Source organism: Falco rusticolus, chromosome 5 (assembly GCF_015220075.1).
Source record: "Falco rusticolus isolate bFalRus1 chromosome 5, bFalRus1.pri, whole genome shotgun sequence".
NCBI classification, from domain to species: Eukaryota; Metazoa; Chordata; class Aves; order Falconiformes; family Falconidae; genus Falco; species Falco rusticolus.
The window spans coordinates 62375137-62398328 of NC_051191.1; the positions used below are offsets into that span (position 1 = coordinate 62375137).

Sequence of the window (23192 nt, forward strand, 5' to 3'; positions counted from 1 at the left end):
AAAAATAGAACATTCTATAAAAAAGTCATTTTACATTCATTTAATGAGCACAAAGGAATCATATTGATATGGCATTTGTTCAGTATTATCTCCTTTTCTTGTAACAGCAACAGCAGGAGATGGCAACTGTTCGCAAGTCTCTTCAGTCCATGTTATTCTGATGGCTCAATGGAGAAACAACTTGTACCTAAGTAACACGATACAAGTATAGGCATTAGCCATAGAGAAGTATGTTAAGATTTAAATGTCTTAAAGTTGATATTAAACGCTTTCATGATTGTTCTAATCTCGTGTCTGATAATGTTGTAGGAAAGTATATTAGTAAATTAATGTATATCTTGCCAGGGTGAAAAAAAAACACATTTACTGTCTGTCTGATTAACCTTTAACTACTTAATACTCACTTTCAGTAGCACTGGACTGTTTAAATTGTTTCACTTCTTGTAGTGACAAATTGTAACAATGGGAAGAATTAATGAAAAATGCATTACCCAGACTTTATGTAACAACTTCAAGACTTTAAGTAGGTTGTGCAAATGGAAGCATTTTTCGCAAGCTGCAGACTTCAAGATTTTCACAGTTTCAACATTTAGTCTGCTGACATATCAGTAGTTATAAAAGTTCACAGAGTATGACATAGCTCATGTAAGATTGTTTAATGATGTATATTATGGTAAAGTAAATTTGTTAACTTTTGTTAGGCTAGCCATTGTAATATCTTTGTACTAGTAAAGAGATTTATGAACTGGTGTAACTTGTCCAAAAAGCAGGTTTCTTTAGTTGAATGATGAGCTGAGTATCACAGCTTTATATGACATCTGCTCAAGTAAGCATAATTAGATATTATCCATTTGGGGATATATAGTTCCTGTAGAACTACCGCTAGAAGTAATCTAGCTCATTTATTTAGTACAAGTTATTACAAGCCTTTGAGATGGGAGTATTACTTTTTGCAATTCCAAATGACTATTGATGCAGGGAGGTTTAAGGTTTTAAGGATAAAGATTATCTTTCATGTATCTCATTACAGTGAATCAGTATAAATTAAACAATCAGCTTAGCTTGCATGCCATTTGTTTTTACAGAAGACCATTACAACTGAATAGCCACTTATACAAATTAGGTAGTTCCTAACATATTTAATGCTTATATTTAATATAACAGCAGATACAACAAAAACCATGCACACCCCCACACACTCAAATGTGATGTTTTCATAACAATGTACTTCAAAAACAGTCCATACAGATTCTTCTCTCCCCAGCTTACTAGCATTTTCAGTTCAGAATCAAGTCATGTGGTGGTGGCGTTCCAGTTCTGGGAGCCAGAGTAGCGATGGCTAACTTACAGAAACCTCAGCTGCTGGGCTGCAGCTGAAGCTGAACAAGCAATCGGTATGGAGTGCTTTTTGTTCTGCGTCTGCTTGGACTCAGGGAAGGAGCAAACACAGAAGTTACATTGCGAGAATGATGTATGAGGCAATATGGGCTGCCGGTGGGTAACAAGTAACTATGCTAATTTGTAACTGTGCTGCTAAGTCTCAGCCCCCTAAGGATAATCAGCTGATGCTATGAACTACAGTTAACAGTTTGTGCATCCTATCCTCAATACTAGGTTATTTGTTAGTATTGCCTCATGTGTCTGGTTTTCTGACCAAGTTCTCTATTACTTTTCTATCTACAGCCATATCCTTAAAATTACTTACACCTACTACTGCATGATACATTTTTGAGACATCTGGGATACCAAAGGTTGTCATTCTAAAAAAAAACCTGCCTATGTCTTTTCCTCAGGTGATTTGTTTACAGTATTCAGACAAACTGAAATGGTCTTCTGTTTGCCCAGGGGCTGGGTTCAGGCTGCATTCATGTGTAGATGCTGCGTCTTGCCCGGCCTTGAATGGGAGTAGTAGGATTCATTTGGAATTGATAGCGGTCAGTTACAGTGCCAGTCCTTTGGCAGTAACTGTCAGAGTTACCCCTCCAGTGTATCAGTATATCCTTCTTAGGCCAGACTGTGGTAGATGCTATTTTATTCCCTCCAAATTTAGCAGACAGTAACACCACTTTTAAAATTCCTTGAACACGGGAGGTCTTTTTGAATTAATGTGCAGCTAGGAAGCTGTAGCGGTAGTATTTTTAAAACAAAACCTTACCCTTCTTTATTGTACAGTTCAGGAAGGACTTTATGAACTCACAGTTCAACTACCTATCAGCAACTGAAAGCGTTAACAGATACATACAACAGCTTTTTACAAAAATCATATTCAAATAGTACTCCTTTAAAGGAGCTAAATAGGGTTTGTGTGCAAGTCATGATTTTCTCTTACAAATAGCAAACTGCTTTCATTCAGCTTTTCTCTAATGACAACAGCAGCCCTTTAGCCAGGCATGTGTTAGCCAGCGGGTCTGTTCTTAGAGAAAGGCTGGCAGTGGGCCTGACTGGTTTGGAGAGTTTTGCTGTACACTGGGGTTTAGTTCCATGCAGATTTGTTTGGTTCAAGTACAGTGATAGCTACAAGACAAGTCAGATAGATTATAAGATAGATGAACACAGTGACAGCAAACATACTTCACAGAGGGTATTACATATGGGTGGATTGCATTGTCACAGTCATTTGAATTTATCAGTGAACTTTGTCATTCACTTGTATAGTTTCACAGATACAAGTCAGAGTAGGTAAAGTTAGTGTCCTTGAAGTACACAACTACCTACAGTCTATGGGATACAATGAGGCAAACCTTATTATGACTACAAAACTAGAAACTGGCCTGGAAAGAAAACACAATTTTGACCTTGAAAGAAAAGCTACAATTGTATTTAGTAACAGTAGGTTTGTACTTTGATACTAGAGACTACGTGAATACTAAAGGCACTCATAACAGTATTCTGAAATAGAAGAAAATTATCCTGAGCTCTACCTCCTTCATCCTACTGATCCAGTAGCTTGTGCTTTAGAAATTCTGGAACAGAAATGAATGAGTTTTACCTCATGGATGCCTCATTCTACCAGTCTTAATAATGCAGTACTGTATTCATTGCTACCTCTGGCTACCACTTCACAGCAGTTCCAAGAAGACTTTAGAAAATAATGCTAGAAGATTAGTCACTTGGTCTAGGGAAAAGTGAAATTCCTCTTCAAATTCTGGTTGGTAGCACCTTGGTTTGCAGTCTACGTTCACCAGCCCAAAAGTACAGATTTAAGGTTACCTAACAGGAAATGGCAAGTGTTTCAAATGTGATATTCATGATGTGAAACACAGGGGGAAATACATCCTGGAGCAAAAGTACCGATCACCACAGAATCTGCAGGACCTTGTATTTACTAATTCTAACATCTGGTAATGTCTGGGATAGAGCAAGCTTTCTCATAAAACTATTTTTGTGAAAAACTTAATCTGTCTTCCCAAAGAAAGAGAGGCTGCTTCATTCAACATTCCCCTAACTGCTTCTTCTCTTGTCCTTCACCTATTTAATCAGTCATTATGGTTTTGAACCTGTTCAGGAGCTTGATGAGATGAAATTCTGAAGACATGTATATGAAGATGAGCGGCAATCTGTAGGCATACACCAGTGGCATATCTCAGCATATCAAACAAGGATATGAACTTCAAAAGAACAAAACAGAACAGGTTAAAAAAAATCAGTTTTTTTTTAAATTGTCCCTACTATAAATTCAGCTATACTTTAATCAGTGACAAGTTTTAACAAGCTTTTTAACATATAGAGTTGTCTAGTTCAGAACAATAAAAAGACCAAAATCCCCAAACCCCAAAACCAGCACTAAACACTAACAAAACCTGACAAACAATTAGTCTGCAGTTCACAGAATCACTTCAAACAAACCAGCTGGACTAAAGCATAATTACAAGAGCAATCTGGAAATTTACTTTTACATCTCTGATCCAAGGAAAGAAGGCCAGTCGGCTCCCAAAATACACGTTTACATGGTATCCTGGCACTTCCTCCACAGTGACAGCTGAAATCTGAGCAAGTCAGAAACGGCAGAGCAGAATGACAGGGACAGTTCTCAAACCTTTCTTTTAAGTATGCTCCCAATTAAAAGTGTAAAACAAAATGCTTACCAATGCTATCCATAGAACAATATATTCATCAACAAAACTGTTGAAATACTGGTCCAAAAACAGAAGTCCTGGCCCAATAAACGCAGTGTCCTGAAGACAGATTTCACTTTTTGTCATGTGAGCCACCTATGTTTAAAAAGAAAAACACCAAAAAGGAGACACACAAAAAAGCATGACTACAAGATCAGTGTAACTACCAGAAAACTGGTGTGATGTCCCTGCCCAGTAACAGCCTGCTTCCACAGCTGTTAGGAGGCAGCAGCAGGCAGGCCAAGAGCTTCACGTGCGCTTCAGGGCCCACTGCTCCCTGACAGTTTCTTTCTCGAGGACCAAGTAAAAACTTCAAAATAGCAAAGTAGTCTAGGTGCCAAGTTTGCCTTAAGGAGTCACCCTGTCGTTCCTTGCCTCCTTGCTTGTGGATACCTGGCAAGTACAATTGAAGTACAGAGGGGTTCCTGTGAACAAAGTGGTCTCTTGGGATAATACAGAAACGTTCAACTATGCCGAACAGCAAAATTCACAGAGAAGCCTGTGTGCGTCCCAGTCTAAAGACAGGACAAACCACAAAGGCTTGCGTTCAGAGGAGAGCTGACAGAGGCTTCCACCCTAAGCCAGCTAAGGATGCTTCTCTCCTGCTACAGGGATCTGCGACAGGGAGCAATTCCTGGCTGACATCTGACCTTGATGTGCCACAGCTCCACAGGGTTAGCACCCGTGGAGCAGCTCTGGCACAGCCCCACAAACTGCACAGACCTTGGCTCGTCTCTCCGCTGGGCCTCCTGCCTGGTCACACCTTAAGTTTTTACTGCAGTTTGCTCACTCCAGAGTGCCTGAAGGACAGCGCCTCCTGAAACGGTGAGAGCTAAACCCACAAAATCCTTTCCCCACCGCCTTTACAGATGTGCTTCTGGGGCAGACTGTCCTCAAAGCTACACATAATGCGCCAAGGGAAACACGGCTTGCTCAGAAGCATCCGCGAGCGAGCAGACACAGATGACATGGCTACAAGGTCCTGAGTGAGCAAGGGAGCCAAGGTGCTCAACAGAACAGATGAACCACCTCAAGTTCAGTCTTATGGCTCAGTCTTCTCATCAGTGTTCTCTCTCTTGAACAAAGTTAATATCTCACTAGGTGAACTCCTCTTCAGCAAGTAAGTTTGTAGAATGCCTGTTTTCTGGAGTGTGAAAAATGTCATGCCGGGGCGGGAAGAGCTGGCTCGATTACTGTTGTTAGCAAGTATGTAGTAAGGCAGATTTTATTTTTTAATCCATAATGAGATTTTTAATTACAAAAGAATAAAGATAGGAAAGTTTATCTCTTCATTTTAGTAATTAAATTAATCAGATAATTAAATCTGATTTAATTCAGATTTATTAAATCTGATATTAATTCAGATAACTAAATCAGAAGTCACAGCCCAGTTAATGATGCTTGAGGGACCACAGTTATGATGTTTAAAGACAGAAAGTATATTTCTAGGAGTAAGTTAAAACTGAGATTTCTAACCAATACATTCCACAATAAGTGTGTGTTTGCATTAGCATCATATATAATAATCTCTGTAGGAGCCTGAGACTAGTTCAGTGTCTTGGTCATAACAAAACTGGTAATACAGTGGCAAAGCAGAATGGGAAAACTTGCACGGTGCCCACTGATCCAGCAAGCCTTAAGCCAAGAACCAGTTTAGTTTTAGGAGGTTTAGGACTGAAAAAATATTCCTTACCACCAGCTTCTGTGAGATTTTAGCATTCACAAATCCAAATGTCAAGACATACAGGCAAGAATGTTTTTCAAACAGCTGAGTTGTGGACTTTTTATAGATCATAATGGCCAGTATGATAAGTAGTCCAATGTGCAGACCTGGTGAAAGAACACTTGTTCCCTGAAATACAAATGGACAGAAAATTTGTCTTAGGCTTCAAGTCACACAGTAAGGTCCAAATTTTATACGTATTGCAAATATCACTAAATAAAACCACAGCTGCCAAAACTCAGGGAAAGTCCATTATCATTACACCAATGCTATTAGTACCCACTGCAGTGACCACTGATCGATTTCATAAGAAAATTCATTGCTGGTTCCTGTGACAGAAGAAATCCAGTAACAGGTAGAGAGAAGGTAGATAATGAAGTTTTTGCTTTAGCCATCCAACACTTACATGCTTGTCTGCTTAAATGCTTAAACAAATCAAACCCTTGTGATCATCTGAAATGCAATAAATTATGGGCATAAATTATTCAAAGATCATTCAGATTTTTAAAGCTACTTACTGCTATTGTAGATCCATTCTTTCCAACCCCTCCACCAAAGATGACACGGAAGTAATTGAAAAAAGAAAGTGCTGTTCCACACAGTATGCCAAAAACAGCAAAGAACTTCAGTTCTAAGCCCATCACAGGGATCTTAGCAGGAAAAACAAGAGAAAGATTTTAAAAGCTAAGGATATCACCTTTTTGTTTAAAAAAGCAATTAAAAAAGCTACTGATACCTAATAAACAATTGCTTTATTTGACCTCTCACTTTCATAGGCACAAGCTCAGGAGGATAGTGTTTGGAATTTGGTTCCTTACTAAGGAGACAACGAATTTCTTTTGTAAGGTTTAAACTTGACTTCTGAGTACTTGAGTTCTGGCCTTGGAATTCAGCTAGATCTTACTGTGTTTTTCCTTACAACATTCTTCAAATATTTTTACTACATAAGCAAAAAGTTGACACAGACTACTGCACCACCTAGGCGTGGGAGCGGGGAGAAGGGCAGTTCCTGCTCTTTCACTGGGTAACACAACACCGAACCACAGGAAACACAAACACCATCTGCCTGCTTTGTGTTTTGGTACGTGTTATTTGAATGCTGTATCTTTGCATTTAGAATAGTCTCCAGATAAAAATTTTAATTAAACAGTTACCTTTCAGAATCAATTGCAGTTTCAAGGAAACTTCCAAACGCAGCAGAGGGTTTAAAAAAAAAAGTAGTAGTAATAAATTGAAACCATTGACTGTATTTTTGAATATAGATTGTTTTGAGATACAGCATTACTACCATAAATTTTAATACTAAAGAAAAATCAATCATAATTAAAGTCTAATGCACCTACTTTATTTTTCAACATGAAAATAAGCTTTTTGAAAATAGAACAAAAGCATCCTGCAGGATGGGGAATAGAAACAAAGTTTAGCTAAACATTTCTTAATTGCCGAGTAAACTTGTGAATCGATTTGAATTACTTGGTGGTTTATATTTAGATTCGTTTGCATTAGTTATCAATAGCATGGAATGGCCTCAGCTCTTCCACACGCTATAACCAAGCAAAACTATGTATTACTGAGTAAAGGCCCTAGAAAGGATGAAGATTTTAGTCTAATATACTTTTGATACCATCCACTAAAGTGCATCTTTAAAGATCAGAATAAAAGCCAGAGATAAGGAAATGCTTTTGGACAGAAAATAATTCTTTACATATAGATATTTACATGTAAGTCAGCTGCAACATAACTAGTTAAAAATCAGTACATCTCCATCAGCACGTAAATAAGGATTACTTAATCAAACCCCCCCTAACGTCATCCCATGGTTTTGTTAAAGCATTTAATCTTTACATTTTAAAAATAAAGCATCCTATAAATCATTTTACTGAACAGAAATGTATGTCTTACAATAAAATACACAAAAGAAATAAAACTAGAACAAAACCTATTTGTTAAAGCTTAAGTATCTGTGGAGTATTAGTTCCAGATCATCAGTTTCTATGTGGCAGATGGGGTCTTTTTTCCTCTGTGTAGCTCTAGATTTGTGCATAGGAAGTCACATCACTATAGCTAAATTAACTACAACATAAAAATAACCTACATTTGTGCAATAAGCTAACACAGAACATTAGACAACTAGTAGGCATTGATGGTACTTGCACAGGACAGCTTCAAATACCATAGGAACTGCGAACGCTTAACAGACCTGAATACTCAACAGGAACGCTGAACACTTCATACACTTACCTTACAGTCCCATATTGCTGTTCCACAATATGCAGATATCAAGAGCAGCATTGTTATAGCTATCTGAACTTCAGTTACATCAACTCTATTAAGGCAAAAAAAAGTGAGATTTAGGTAAAGAAAAGGTCTTTTTGCTGTAAGTAGAAGGCGGGGGGGGGGGGGAGGGGATAAAAGAAGTTACTTGAAATTATCTCTTTAAAAGTACTTCAAATTACATGAGCGTATATAATATGATTTTCCTTGACTGACAAAGGTACTCCATATGGAAGAACACATCTTGGGCTAAGATTTAAAATTAAATCTATACTCCTTATCTAGAGCAAGCTATGTATGATTTTAATATGGGGAAAATGTTTAATGAATAGATGGTTAACTATCTGAGAATTTTGTATAAATTTACAGACTTGTTAATGTGTAAGTATCAAATCAAAGTTTAAAGCGAGCTCACAGTAAACGCAATCAAATATTTTCATTAAAAGCGTATCATATAAAAGGTTGGACCATAAAGAGCAGGCTGGGACAGAAAGCATTTTTTTGAAGCCATCATATCATGAAAACTTGACAGATACAACCCGCAAACATAAGGACAGTATTTTGAGGACTGAGTCAGTGGATAGCTAAGCATCTGCCCTGTTTCAGAGGACATATAATTGATATCTTGGTTTTTTTCCATAAAACCATTTTTAAAATAGGCGGCCTTGCATGCCCTCTAAAGTCTCCACCTTTGCTGTTCTCAGCAACTCTTAATTACTGTATTTGATTGATGAAATGTTTTGTGAAGAGCTGAATATTTTAAAAAAAAAAAAATTAAGCAGAGGCTCAAGAGGAAGAAATTGTATACTTTCAATAAAGCTTCAAAATAAAAAAAAATAAATGTGCACATCTAAAGGTACCTTTTATGCTACCAAAGGTTTTGAGACAGCTACCTGATTTTTATACTGAAGTTACCAGCAAACAGTGACAACAGATGTTTAAAATACAACATTTCTTTAAGCAGTTAGAATAAATTTGCTGTCCTAACGTATTATGACTGAAGTCAACATGTATTGTTATTGCATAGCATGTGAACTGTGCACAGGAAACAGGGTATTTTTCAAGGGAGATAGGGATCAACTCTTGGCTAATGGAAAACATTTATGTGATCTTGATAATCACAGTAACATTAGACTCTCATCTTTCATCAGAAAGATCGTGATAAAATATGCTAAGTTTCATCACTTCAGCTTCAGACTCAGTCTTAGAAGAGCCAAAGTTTAGGCTGCAGTTAGATGATAAGTGCTTGTCACTGCTCAAAGCCATCGGCATGGGTCGTCCTCCCTATGCTGTTGCACCCCGTCGCTTGTACCAGCCATAGCGCACACCAGACTGTAAGGTGCACCAGTTCAGCTTGCGAAACTCAGGCAGGCTTTTAATCTTCTGCCCATTTCATGAATTGGCTTGAAGTCAAGTGACAGTCTGTACAGTGGGGAAACGGGACAGTGGCGCTGGGAGTGGGCTTTCCCCTCTCCACCAGGAATGAAATGTTACACCTGCCCGGCCACTGCTGTAGCTGTGCACTGAACTTGTCAGTTACATCATGAAAAACCATCCACATGCAAGTGCTCGTGTTCAGCGTTCACACTCTGTACTATTAAAACCTAGATTTCTAGGCCGTACTGCATTTGCTGTTGCTGGTGGCAGGAGGAAGTTCAAACTTGGAAGCTGAGTCATTGTATGTGCCAAAGTTTAGTACTTAATTTTACAGCAAATCAGAGCCCAGAGATTTTAAGCAGACACTGTACGGTATTCTATGTAACCTGACAGTGGCACAGTACCCACCTGCTCTGATCCTTCCTGGCCATCAGCACTAGGATTCTCTCACCTGTCATTTGACTTCTAAAGTCAAGCACTGCTAATTCAGGAACAGCATCAGTGAAAGCTTCTGTCCATGCTATTATGTATTTAGAGCAATATACTAATGCCTTCATTTAGACTCTGACCTCTATGCTTAAGAGAAATAAAATTGCGAGCCTTGAAAAAACTCTGACCTGTTTTCACTAAACAGAAACGTTATCTTGGAGAAAAGTTGTGTCTATTGAAGTCCAAACTGTAATCATGGAACACCAGATGATTCCAAACTGCTTGTACTACGCACTATCACTATATTTACCCAGAAGCCATTAAGTTTTTAACAAAGAAATTTTTATGTGGTACAGAAATCTCAGTGCCTTCCTGACATAGGGAAACCATTCTCATGTTTTATGCAAGAAAGAAAGGCACAGAAAGTAATTGTGTATGCAGAATCCCAGAGCTCATGGCACAGTTGATCTCCCTTCAGTGTAGTCCACTGTCACATACAGAAATTATCCTATTTTGGCCATCGCTGTAAAGCATGTTTTTGTTTACAGCACAAGATGTCCTTTAAAATCAAGTAGGATAGGTAGGGCGGTAGCAGAGCTGTAGTTTGCATGGTAAATACATTATCAGCAAATCAGAAAGAGTTCTTAACATTACCACAGAGACGGCTTTCTTTTGGTACAGATATCCAACAGTACACAAGGATAGCTGATCACTAGCCTGTGTGCCCAGTGATGCTCAGATTTGCTCAGGTGCTCCTTGCAATTCAGAGCTAAGCAGAACTACAAACAGTCCTTTAAAACCTATAAACACCTATAAACAGGTGACTTAACAAGTGACTAGGCTTAGCAGAAGATAGCCTTCATCTACCACGTATTTCCAATCTTGCTCCTACAGAAGTCTCTGATCTTTTCAGAAATGATTACTGAAGTGCAGTCATTGTTTAAAAACAGCAAAAGGCCATGGCTAGGCAGCACCGCAGCTGCAGGAGGGTGCAGCAATCCCCACGTTATTAGAAGTTAAATTGGAATTGTTATCTTCTACATGAATGTCATGACCCTCCTCCTACACTGCAGTGAGAACAGATGAAATTTCTACCAAGTCATGAACAGCATCACAGCAATCTCTAGAACTGTGACCTAACACAAAAGCTAAAGGACACCAGAGCCCGTATGAGCCAGATTAAAAGCAAAGCCCCCACATAAACCTGGGGTGATTCTTCAAGCACCGCGGAGCTCCTTGCCAAAGGATGAAATGGATGCAGAGACTTCGTTCAAAGGAACACTGAAGATGTCTGTGGAAGGGCAACCTATTAGCAGGGGAATTTCTCTAAAAATGCATGTGGTTCGGATCCCCTGGGCTGAAACTGTTCTGTGGCTGGGGGATTACAAAGGGAGGTACTGCAGATACTTGCTCTGTCCCTACTCCTACACAGAGCACTTGTTTACACTGCAGGCAAGACCTCTCTGGCCTGAGCCTGCACAGTGCTTGTATAGGTTCCGAGAACAAATCCGCAGACAAAAGAGCCAAACGCATGCAAAGCATATACAGCTAAAATTAACTGCTACAAAAACAAGTTGTCTACTCAGTATTATGCAGAGTTTTAAAGCTCTTGCTGGGTAAAACACAAGTCTGCCAGGGCAAAAGGGAGATGAGGAGGAAGGTGAGAGGAAGAGAGAGCAGGGAAAAAAAAAAACCAGAAATGGAAATCAAGTTTAGCTAGCAGCCTCAGACATTAAGCCACATGTACTTCTAAAGATACCTACTTACTTTCCAAACCTTAGTATGCCCGATACATATGTCTGCCAGTGAGCAGAATAGAACATGAACAGTCCCACAAAACAACAGAAAAATAACCAGTCAGGATTTGTTCCTAGTCGGATTGCTATGCAGGATCCAAGGACAACAAAAACTGAAAAGCAGAAATGAACATGTTAGTCATATACCCTCTTTGCTCGCAGTTAAGAGAAAAAAAATCACAAGACATTTTTTGACATCACTGTAACAAAACAATATGACTGATACTTTACTCAGTAGCTAACCTCAGGGACAGTCCTGGCAGGAGAGACCAAAAGACAGGACTGCTTTTCTTCCAAGCGAGGGCCCCGCCTTCTAGCCTACTGTGGCTGTTCTCCCTTCCTCTGGCCTTGTCGTCTCACGTTCCTTGCAACACTGACAGCTTCAGCGGATGGGCCCAGCTCAGAGAGACTGGCAGTTGCACTTCTTTGGGGAGTGAGGCATAGAGAACGTACCAACTCCCAGGGCACGCGTTTCAGCCATTAAGCTTTCAGAGAAGGACAGGCACTGCCACCAACAGCTAAGTTATGGAAAGTAAAACTGAGCAAGGCTTACTGCTTAAGGACTCCGAATCAACTTTTTTTGGAACTCATTCTTCTAAGGAATATAAATTATCCTTCTCTTAAGTGCCAGGCTGGATGCCCTATTACCAAACTGATATTTTGGCATGCCACTCCTAAAGTGGAATCCTTAGTTTCACATGCCAGCATCAGTCTTTTAGGTCCTTAAAATCCTTTATGAGGCATCACCTGTACCCCACTGGGAAACACAGTCTATGTACAGTGACGAATCTCTCCGCATGCTCTTACAGAATTCTTTGTTCACCATCTAGCTCATTCAAACAACACTGTACATGAAGATGCACAGTAAGTATGAGCAGAACGCATGTTAACCAACATCTGCCAAAATTACTTCTGAAATGTCCTCCCTGCTGCTGGTCAGGAATGCAAAGGTCAGGGGCAGCCCCGGCTGCAGTGACCAGGAGATGGTTATCCTAAAAGAACATGCTGACCCTGCTCTGAGCAGGGGCTTGAACTAGATGATATTCAGAGGTCCTTTACAACTCCAACAAAGCCCCTCTTGAAAGCAGGTAACTTTTTTAAAACTAGGATGAGTAACAGCAGGTTAAGGCTACCTGTGGAAATAGAGTCGCAACCATGATCAAAGAGTTCTCCAAGAGGAGAACTACTGTTTGTTCTTCTGGCTTGCTTCCCATCAATGGCATCCAGAGACTGGTAGATAAAAAGTCCTAACGCACCCAGGATGTATGCCCAAAAAGGTGCCTGAAAGAGAGTCACATAAAAGGTCACCAGGCAGTTCCCAATTTCTTAGCTAACAATCTATTTCATCTAAAGTAAAAAGAGCACAAAACTATACTACGCTGTTCTATTTGCTACTTAGTTAATGGACAAAACCAAATTTCTTGTGCTGATCTCTACATGAATGGTAGTAACTACTATAATGAACTACTCCAGACACACAAGTGGAACACAGGTCCTTCTAACTTTTAACATCTCTTCTGCATCAACTGACTTATTTTTCCCACCTTAAAACTACAGTATTTCTACAATTATTTTTATTCTGTGTACTGAAAAATGTTACAAAAATAAAATTAATCTTCAGAAAAGAAAGTAGTAGCAAAGTACTCACTAAAGTTCTCAGCAGTTTAAGTGACAGGCGCTTATATGACTTGCTTAGATTTACAACATACAGCTATAAAACCCCATTTTACTAAATAAAGACTTCAGCTTTTAGAGAAAGTGAGGTTTTCCAACATGGAAAAATTGACTACATAGGCACTTTGGACAAGGTTTTGAAGAAATTAAGTCATTCGCTAAACACGAAGGAGCAATACTTTAATATAGACTATCAGAGTTTCAAAACAAGCTGTGAATCAGTTATATTAACACCAGTCAGGTCCAAAGGAACTGTCCTACAGTAGTACCTTTCAAGAGCATTATTTTCACATGCATATATCTTTCATCTAGAAACTAGTTTTTACTAAAAATTATTTATAACACCTTTTGAGCAAAGTACAGGTAACATTTTTGCCTTATGTAATCCTTAACATTTAGAAGCACTGTTCACAAAGAGAGTCAAAGTTAGGCTAAATGCTGGAAATGTAACTTGAAGGTTAAACAAGTAAACAGTCACAGGCAGCCACAGAGCTGAATCTTTTCCCACTCCCAGGTGAGGCACAGCTACCACAGCTCTAAACCTCTGCAATTCCTCTCCTGCAGCACAAATAGACCAATGTGATTACATGTATTTCCTAAGTCCGGCAAAGGCTATTAAGCAGATTTAGACAACAGATCAAATCTTAGCGAGCTGACATTTGTCCACACTCACATAAGCCCAGTGTCACTGCTGGGGAAAAGAGGAAAAATGAGTTGCCAAATCAGTTCACAGGCAGGGACAGGAGAAGGCAGCAGTAAGAATGCAGATGTAAGCTGCTCCTCCAGACATCGTCATTCTACTCGCTGACTTGAGTCAGAAAAAAAAGTTGTGCCTCCAGTTAAGACTGATCACAAAACACATCCTTCCCAGGAACCAACATGCTTGAAGGAGGTTCAGTTCTGAACAGGTTTTTTGCTGTTATTCAGAACTTCCTCGTGTATTCCAGGCTGGCTGATAATACTATGTTATTGCTGAGATCTGTGCTTTTAATATGGAAACAATACTGTCAGCAAATTTATGACTTTCCTGCTACCCAGTACTTTGGTAATTTCATTAATAAAACATTCCTATCATTGAAAGTCAAATGGTTGTCTGCTTTCCCAGCTTTGAAGCAAAAAACAGTCAAAGAATTAGGGGCTCCGACTATAGGTGAGAAGTCTGGATTTGTACGTACACAGAAATCTAGAAAACAGACAAATCTTCCAAACTGGCAAGGCCAGCTTTCCCCTTATTCCAAGGAAACTAAGAAAAATTGTAATCACAGAACATGTTGGAAGCCTTGAGCAGGTGAAAGAGGATGAGTAGATATTCTCATTCCAATGGACATACACATACTGGTACCCGATAACCCCCCAAGATCATACTATAGAAATCCAGATCAAGCGATGGCAGCAATGCATTTGATGTTTACCAATGGAACTACCTCAGTTATTTAGGTTTCTTTTCCCTTTTCGTCCAGTTAAACAAAGGAATTGTGTGTTGGGGGATGGGGTTAAAGCAAGGAGTGAGTTCTTAGTCATCTTTTGAAAAATGTTTCTCTCCTCTGACGAAAGGGGAAGCACCGAGGATCCTGCAGACAACAGGAGCAGCCTACTGCCACCCTAGGAACAGAGAGCTCAACGGCCTCTCCCGTGCAAGCTCGCTTGGTCAGACGTTCTGCAGGGAGGCAGCAGCTACCTGTTGGCCCCTGTTGTCACCCTCCACCTTTCCAAAACAGAGGGCTGTCAGCCATTGCTCAGGTATTTCAGGATATAAAAGCACAGTTAGGGCACTGTTGAAGCCAAGATCATTTTAGTTGTGCTAAAATCCACATACTAAAGCTACCACAGTGCCTATACTGGTTTTTTTCAGAAGAACTTTGTTGCACGGAGAACAACAGACATCCTTAACCACGGCAGCTCTTGCCACAGAGCTATGAATGAAGCACCATGAGCAGGAAGGCTAGGAGAAACCACTGGTTTCACTGCAGTCCTTTAAAGTAGTATTGTAAAAGACATTTCCAGTTTTACCACTGATATTACTGTGAAGTGCCACACAGGTAACCTGCAGTGTTTTTCAAGGTGTCGTTACTGTGACATACTTCTACTAGTCACAAAAAGATAGCGTGAGACACATTGAAACTTGTCACGCTAATCCCTGGATTTTGGCAAGTAAACCAGACCATACCCGGCAATTCTGTCCAGGACACCACTGGTTTTTTGGTTGCACTAGGCTCCCCTACTTTTGCAACCATCTACCTATAACCGCAATAGGTTTTAGTTTGCTTTAAAGTGGTCAGGTTCTCCGTATCATGGACAAAAGTGTTAAATATGCTAGCCAAATTCCTTACCCACTCTGCACGCACACACCAACACCCACCCCCACAGCGCGGGGCTCATCACCAATTAAGTCAAAAGGCAGAGCACGAGCAGTTTCTTATTTAACTGGATCATTTCCATAATAGAAACACCAGTCAGGAACAGAAACCTGTTACGGCACATTTTTTTATCATTGGCCATAGTGCTGTATGGTGTATGCTTGGTGTCATCACAATCTTTTGATTTCACAATCATTTGTGAAATGCAAGCTCCATGAAATGCAGTCTCAATTCTAACCAAAACAGAAGGCTTGCATGCGGGTTACCGTAGTCAGTTTATGAAAGTTTCCGTAACCCACAGAACACGATGCAAGAATTCTTGTTCAAGGTAACATCATCTGTGTTCGCCTTATGTCAAAACAAGTGTAACATATTAAACATAAAAATGAACAAATAAATCACCTTCAACTCAAACTTCTCTTACTAGGTCTTTCTGACAAAGCAATGGCTTTTGTCGAGTTGCAAGTTATGGTACAGGTGTAATCGTTACAACTGCTGATCAAAGCCTGTTTGCATTAGCTCCTGCTGGGACAAATCAAAGCAACGCTCCCCCTAGACTCCAAAACTAAATCGCTCTTCTCCTTGATCTGGAAAGAGGAGCAGAGCTCCTTCTCTTCCCAGTAAGGATCATCTACATCCATTAACACCTGTAGCGGATTCATCTGTATCCCCATGGATGTGGAGCAGGGAAGAATATCCCAGTAAGAACAGGGAACAGGTGTCTGAGAGAGTTTAGAAATGCCATCTGGGAGCATTTCATTCCTGTCAGTTCAAATTTAACCCAAAGTGGCAATAATCAAGGGTCACTTGTGATCAGCCATCTATTTAGCAGATTAAATGAATGCTCTAATATTTTAATTGGTAAAACACAGCTTCCCAAATCACTGAAGGTGCACAGAGGTTTCCGAAGTTCCTAATAACCACAGATTATCTCTGCTATCTGTCCTCTCAATAAGCTACAGCTGCCATCTCCACTGCCTTCTCACATGCTTGGCTCTCTATCCAGGGATGTCCCCTGCCAGCTTCCCACGCTGGACCTAAGTAGTTTGTAAATTAGAGAAGTGGGAGCATTTGAGAATGCCGACATGGCTGACAAACTCAGCAGAAAGGTCAGGAGGCTCCCAATAATCATCAGCTTTTCACTGATGAGGTGTTTATTATCTCTGCCCAAAGTTATATCCTGTCCAAGCAAATGTATTATTTGGCCAGAGCTAGATGCTATTCTCATGGAACTAGAAGAGAACACAAAGCTGGGGGAAGGGGTGGCAGGGGGTAGAGGGGAATGCTTCTCTGCTTCAATTAAAAAGGATGTCTGAAAGATGATACAGCCCCAGAATCTTGTCACACACAGATCTGGTACAGCAGGTCTGGCCATCTACTGAACCAGAAGGTGTCAAAACAAAACCATGTGCATATGGTGTTTGGCAGGTATGTGTGGCATGCCTCTCCTTCAGGAAAAAGTTTAGGTTGAACAGCAGTCCTTATTCTTCTGCTCCCGTGATTCTACTCCACAGAAGAGCATGCCCAGCTACAAAAGACTGCATTTGCCAGGGAGATCCCTTACCATTTATTTCAAGAAAAGCTCTAAAGCCCAGAGAGTTCAACAGCTTAAGCTTTTGCAATATTTAAAGATTCAGCCCCCCATAATTACTCATTACATTTAGTCATAATCTCGCTTCCACAATCCACAGCTACTAATTTTGCCCTAGTTTACATGGCCCCTGTTCCAACAGATCTGGAATAGAAAGACACATTTTTACTGGACTCCTTTCCTCTTTCCCCGTAAACATGGATGATTTCCCTCACTTCTGTTCAGCACAAAGCACTATGTACATTTGTACTACTAGCAAGAGAAGGGAATGCTGCTTAAACCTGCATTACAGCAGGGGAAGAGGCCAGGGAGAAAAAAAAAAAAGTAAAAATAATAATCAAATAATCATATTATATCCCAAATGCATTTCATACACACCGGAGGCTCCCTGCATTTCTTTAGCATCCTGCTCTCCCCAACAAGCTCCCTCTGAAAGAGCTCCCATCCTTTGGTGTTGGGGTTCCCGAACTTTCGCTGTCTGTCTTTATAACAAATACCTCTTTTCCCCACTCACTGCTGAGCGCTCTGTTCTCCACTCATGGGTATTGGCTGGATTCCCCATCCCACTCAGTGCTTCACACTTCTCCTCTAGCAGGTCAAGGGCTTAATACTTCTTCCTTCACACCCCCACATCACCAGTTCAGCTGCTGCAGCTCACCCTCTTTTCTACTTCTCTACTTTCTCCTGCAAAGCTCAGTTGTGCCCTTGCTGTTTACATAATGTCATCCCTGCCAGTATCTTCCCCTCATTTCTCCCTATAACAGGAAAAACCTGAAGACTATCCCTCTCTCAGTTTAAAAGGTGGGTTGTTTTTTTTTCTTCTTTGAGGGGGGCTGTTGGTTGGGGTTTTTTTAAGGGATTATTTTAAGAAAGAGAGAGAAGCAGAGTGAGCACCTCACCAATGTTTCTCTCCCTCCAAACAGTTAATAACAGAGCTAGCTAGAGTCACCTAGACTCTCCCCTGCTTTTTGGCCTCCCTCTATGTATGGCTTTCTAAATAGCATGTTTCAGCAAGGTGTGACACCCTTTCATAAATTCACAGCACCATTTCTTAAACACTTCTACATAGCTAGCCATCACAAGCCTCCCCCTCTCTCCCTTTGCTCTCTCCACGGGAACCCTTGGGCCCCTGACCCCTTTTGCCATCACTGCCCAAATGGCAGTCCATAATCCATGCTTCTCTCTTCCCGTCTTCCTGTTTCCAGTAACCTCCAGGAAATTACAGACAACAGAAACAAAGACTTTTAAAAAACACAAATAAATGAGACATGGTGGAATCCAAGAAGCTGAGAGCAAGCAGGACAGGTCTTTATCACTGTGTGAAATCTACTCTGATGCATTTGGAGGACTCTGCTCAAATCCTGCTGTAAGTGCTACAAATATTTTTAAAATAGGTACAAATTCATTACAAGGTAACTACTGTTACCAGTAACATCTGTCCTAAAATTGTAACTTCCCATGGTTTCTCAGAGACACCTGTGGCTGAGCTTCAAGGATTACTGAAACGGGGCCCCTCCATGAGCAATCATGAAAGTAGCAGGATGAGAGTTTACTTTCTCCCTTTTAAAAAGATAGTTACATTTAGCCAGTTTTCTTCCTAGTGTTTATGCAAGGAAAAAATTAAAACACCAGTTTTGCTCGGAATGGGAAGGGGTCCTAGAGATTCACCTGCAAAACCTAATGTGACCTAAAAAGTAACCTCGCCTACTTCTGAGAAGTCAGCTGGGAGTAGGGCAAAACAGGTCAAGGTCAAATGGCGGGGATAAAATGGAAATCCTCACCGAAGTGCTTCTTTTACACTCTAACGCAGCAAATACACACTGTCCACAACAGTCAGCAAAGCTTTTAATCCTAAATATTTTACAATTACTGTTGGAAAAAAGGGAGGAAGGAAATTAAAAAAAAAAAAAAAAGGGTGTAGAAAAAAGGAAGAAGGAAAACAGAAAAAAGAAACAGAAAGAAAATAGAAAAAAAAAGAAAATAATAAAAAAAAGAAAATAGAGGGGGAAAGGGGAAAAGAAAAAAAACCCAACCCAGCCTGCAGTCACAGTAGAAAAGATCTTCCAGCCCTCCACAGGACACGAACTGTGCAGGTAGCATCCTCCCCACACCACACCTGGTACAGCAGTCCCTCATACTACTTCTATAGATTGCTGTCCTAAGATACAGAGTAGGAAACTGGACAAACACTAAAAGAACTAAAAGCCACGTGTGTAGATTTTTAACAGTGCTTGAGGGGCACAGCCTGCTAATGGCTTAGCTACAAATAAAGTGGCTTATGCTGAAATGTGCATTTACAGGAGACAGTGACACAACCCATGCTCCTACTAGACAAGGCCACATTTCTGCAGCAGACAATATTTTATAAAGCCAAAACATATTGTACTAGTCAGCAACAGACCAGCTTTTAGTGGCTACTGATGTTGATGAAGATAAAAAGAATAGTGTACAAGGAAGTAACAGCTACAGAGGAGGAGAACAAGGGAACATTGTATGGTTTTATACATTAATTGCAGTGTTGTGGGGGGTATTATTAAACTGTGGAATTTACTGCAATGGGACATAATGGAAGCTGAAAGTACGAACAGGTTCAAAACAAATACTTCAAAGGCATGGTATCTGTGGGAAAACAGATCCATCAGCTGCTGTTCTCCAAGTAACCCGAGTAGAATCCCTCACTGAGAAACCCCTAAACCACAGTCTTTTGGCAGCTGGAAGGGTCTACTGGGGAAAGATCTCTTTCCTAAGCATCTCCTAGCAGCTGCTCTCTGAGGGATTTCAGCTACCAGTCTTGTTTTGGACGGTTTGTACGATCATCAAGACTTCTGTGTTTTCAGTAAAGGACTAATAGAAATGGCCCTCTTCAGACTGGTTAGGGAACAAACCAAAACCAACCACACAAACCAACTCATACACCACCACCCCCCAACACCCTAAACCAAAAACCTGCTTGTTATTTTATCTGAGTCTTCTACTCAATGTTCCTATACTTTTACCAAGAGAATATAACAAGTTCTTGTTAGTCCATCAGGTAATCAAGACTTGTTCATGAAGGAAAGAAGTGGCTTGATAGTATCGAGAGGTGATGCTGAAGTGCACTGTGCTATTAGTTCAGTCTGTGATTCAATCACCTTTAACATAATTTTCGGTTCCACCTTCCCCCTAGTCCTTCCAGCCTACACATCCAAGTCAAAAGTACAAAGTAGGTAATTACAACAGTACATACAGCACCTATTAGTGTTGCAACAGTTTTTTTAAAAAAGCCATCCACAACTATGACGTCTTAGGTGGAAGACAAGCCAAGTCATTAAACAAGCACAAGAGAGGTAACAATGGTCTAAGTGATACAGCAAGAGAAAGTAAGGGCTATTCTCACAGTGCAGAGTCAAAAAAAAAAAACAATAAAAAAAAAACCAATAGCATAAGGAGTCTGGCTTTACACTACATATTTATAAAGGACATACTGACATCTGAACAAGGAAGTTCAGTCCAAACTGTAGGTTCTTCTAAAATTCAGCTTCCACCACTAAAAAAACCAGTAAAGTTCCTAAAACTCAACCTAAGCTTTCCTGGAAAGATTAACTCCCTGGATGTCTCCAACACAACCTTTTTCTGTTTGTACAAGTGTCCTCAAGGGAAAAATAACTTTCTGCTTTTTTTTTTTTTTTTCCTGGATAGCAAAGAGAAAAAGCTAAACTGAACATCCAGACACACAGCTGGCACATGATTGCTATCTACGTCATGCAAGTAAGCTAAAGGTAGCAGTTCCCCAAGCACTTGAATTCTGAAAGTACCACAAGAAGGCAATCTGTGGTTTCCAACTGTTCACTCCCATCTCTATCCTCCCTTCTCCCACTGCCTGCAGCGCCACAAAGTGCCTCTAACCTGGCGATGTATATCGGGGATGTGATCAGGGAAGCGATTAGGGCGAGACCAAAGCAAAGTTAATTTTGATGTGGATGAGTTTCCCAATAAATCTGCCACAAACACCTCTGCTAACACAAAGGGCAGAGCAAGAAGGGAAAAAGAAGGGTTCTTCTGTCAACAGGAACACTCACCAAAGTATATCTAAGCTACTAAAAAAAGGCAACCAGCCGGCTCTGGGCAGCTCTGCCCTGCTCCTTGGCACATCCCGCACCTTCCCTCCTGGCTGGGAGCTGTTTCTACCTGCGGCCCCATCGTTAGAGCCCTCCTCTTGAGGAGGGGGTCAACGCTGCTGACACCTCCTCCCCAGCCTGCTCCAAGCAGAGGCACACACGTGGGGCACCAGTCGGTCCCTGGAGGAGGCGGGGGGGGTCCCTGGAGGAGGCGGGGGGGGTCCCTGGAGGAGGCGGGGGGGGTCCCTGGAGGAGGCGGGGGGGGGTCCCTGGAGGAGGCGGGGGGGGTCCCTGGAGGAGGCGGGGGGGGTCCCTGGAGGAGGCTGGGACCAGCCCAGGCACAGCCTCGCTCGCAGCATGCGGCACGGGCCAAGCACCCGGCCGAAGCCCTGGGCCCACCGAGACCCCGGGCCAGCGAAGGGCCGGGGGGGGGCGAGCGGAGCCCACTGAGCCTCGCCCTTGCACGGGCTCCCCCCAGCATGTCGGCACCCAAACCCCCATCCCCACCTCCTGCCTGGCCCCTGCTGCCCCAAAGCCTGGCCCCGCACCACCGCTCCCCGCAAGCCCCAGGGCAGCCCCGCAGCGCCGCCCCAGCCCCCTGCCCCGGGAGGGCCGCGCCGACGGCCGCGGCGGAGCCGAGCGCTCCGGCTATTGCTGGGAGGCACCGGGGCGGCTCCGCCACACCGGGCGGCCCGGGAGCGACCCGCGGCACCCGCCCCGGGGCCGGCGGGGCTGGCGGGCCGGGGCAGGCGCGCCGGGCCGAGGCGAGGCGAGGCCGCGCCGGGCGGGGGATGCGGTGAAGCGCTGATGGAGCGGCGGCGGCCCGCGGCGGGCGGTACCTGCTCGGTGGCGCTGGGGCAGCAGGCGATGAGCGGCAGCGCCGTCAGGCAGTTCAGCAGGAGGCCGCCCAGCGTGATGGCGTTGGGGGCCAGCCCCAGCGGGACCTGCTCCACCAGCCAGGCCCAGTAGGGCTGCAGCCAGGGCTCCAGCAGCGAGCGCCCGGCCGCGCTGTAGCGGTGCTGCTCCAGGCGCTTCAGCTGCGCCGGGCTGAGGGGCGCGGGCAGAGCCCAGGGCACGGCCATGCCGCCGCCGCCCCGCCGCGCACCGGACGGGAGCGGGGTCAGGCCGCCGCCGCTCGGGGCGGGGCTGCGCTGAGGCCGCGGCGCAGCGGCGGGAGGCGGAAGAGGCAGACGCGCCCCGGAGGCTCCGCTGCAGGGGAGCGGCCGCCGCCCGACCGGGAGAGCGGGGCGGGCGCCCTCGCCCCCGGGCAGCCGTTGGTGCCTTCGCCCCGGGTGCGGGGCTCCCTCCCTCCCCCGCAGCAGGGCCCCGTTTCTGGGCGGGTTGCTCTGCCAGCCCCGCATCGCCGCGAGGGGATGGGGACCCTCCCGGCAGCGGGGGCAGCCCCGGTGGTCGAGGGGGCGCGCCCCGGGAGGGCCCGTCCCGCCTGCGCTCCGTGCGCCGCCGTTTCCCCCGGCCCGAGGGCGGTGGCAGCCCGGGCTGCGGCGCGGTGTGGCGGCCCGTGCACCCGCGGCCCCGCACCGCTGGATGCGGGCAGGGCGGGGTGAGGCCCCCTCTCCCCGCGCATCTTCCTCATTCTTCTTATTTTCCTTCCGCGCGGTTTAGAACGCAGCTGAGGGCCGCCGCAGGGCGCACGCCGCAGGTGGCCGGCGGGGCTTGGCACGGAGGCAGGGCCTGGGCCGCCCCGCAGCAGGACACCTCGGCCGAGTCTGCGGGGAGGTGGGCCCCGACGTACGGGCCA

The 23192-nt window shown here is 43.1% G+C and overlaps 2 protein-coding genes across 3 annotated transcripts in view; one reads left to right on the forward strand and one right to left on the reverse strand.

Moving 5' to 3' along the window:
• Window positions 1-1805, forward strand: part of SYCP3 (synaptonemal complex protein 3) — a 14960-nt gene extending 13155 nt beyond the window's left edge. Inside the window, exon 9 of the mRNA XM_037390643.1 lies at window positions 108-1805. Within this exon, the coding sequence (XP_037246540.1) occupies window positions 108-161 (54 nt within the window). The 3' untranslated portion in view covers window positions 162-1805. The remainder of the gene's footprint in view (window positions 1-107) is intronic.
• Window positions 26-22809, reverse strand: CHPT1 (choline phosphotransferase 1). 2 transcript variants are annotated; one of them, XM_037390640.1, is made up of 9 exons: window positions 22273-22809; window positions 12848-12995; window positions 11686-11827; window positions 8080-8164; window positions 6357-6488; window positions 5809-5967; window positions 4086-4211; window positions 3498-3608; window positions 26-187 (listed from the first exon to the last, which is right to left on the reverse strand). In XM_037390640.1, exons 1-9 carry the CDS (start codon window positions 22792-22794, stop codon window positions 143-145), a joined length of 1470 nt encoding a protein of 489 aa, XP_037246537.1. In that variant the 5' UTR covers window positions 22795-22809; the 3' UTR covers window positions 26-142. The 2 variants fall into 2 exon arrangements, with proteins under 2 accessions (XP_037246537.1, XP_037246538.1); XM_037390641.1 differs by lacking the exon at window positions 3498-3608.
• Between the last annotated feature and the right edge of the window lie 383 nt (window positions 22810-23192).

Coding starts and splice junctions, on each gene's coding strand:
- CHPT1 (XM_037390640.1), bottom strand. CDS start 22,794: ATGCGGGGCTGGCAGAGCAACCCGCCCAGAAACGGGGCCCTGCTGCGG. Junction 4,212..5,808: donor AAATCTCACAGAAGCTGGTG/GTAAGGAATATT, acceptor TTTTAAACATAG/GTGGCTCACATGACAAAAAG. Junction 188..3,497: donor CTCATCAAGCTCCTGAACAG/GTTCAAAACCAT, acceptor CGTGTTACTTAG/GTACAAGTTGTTTCTCCATT.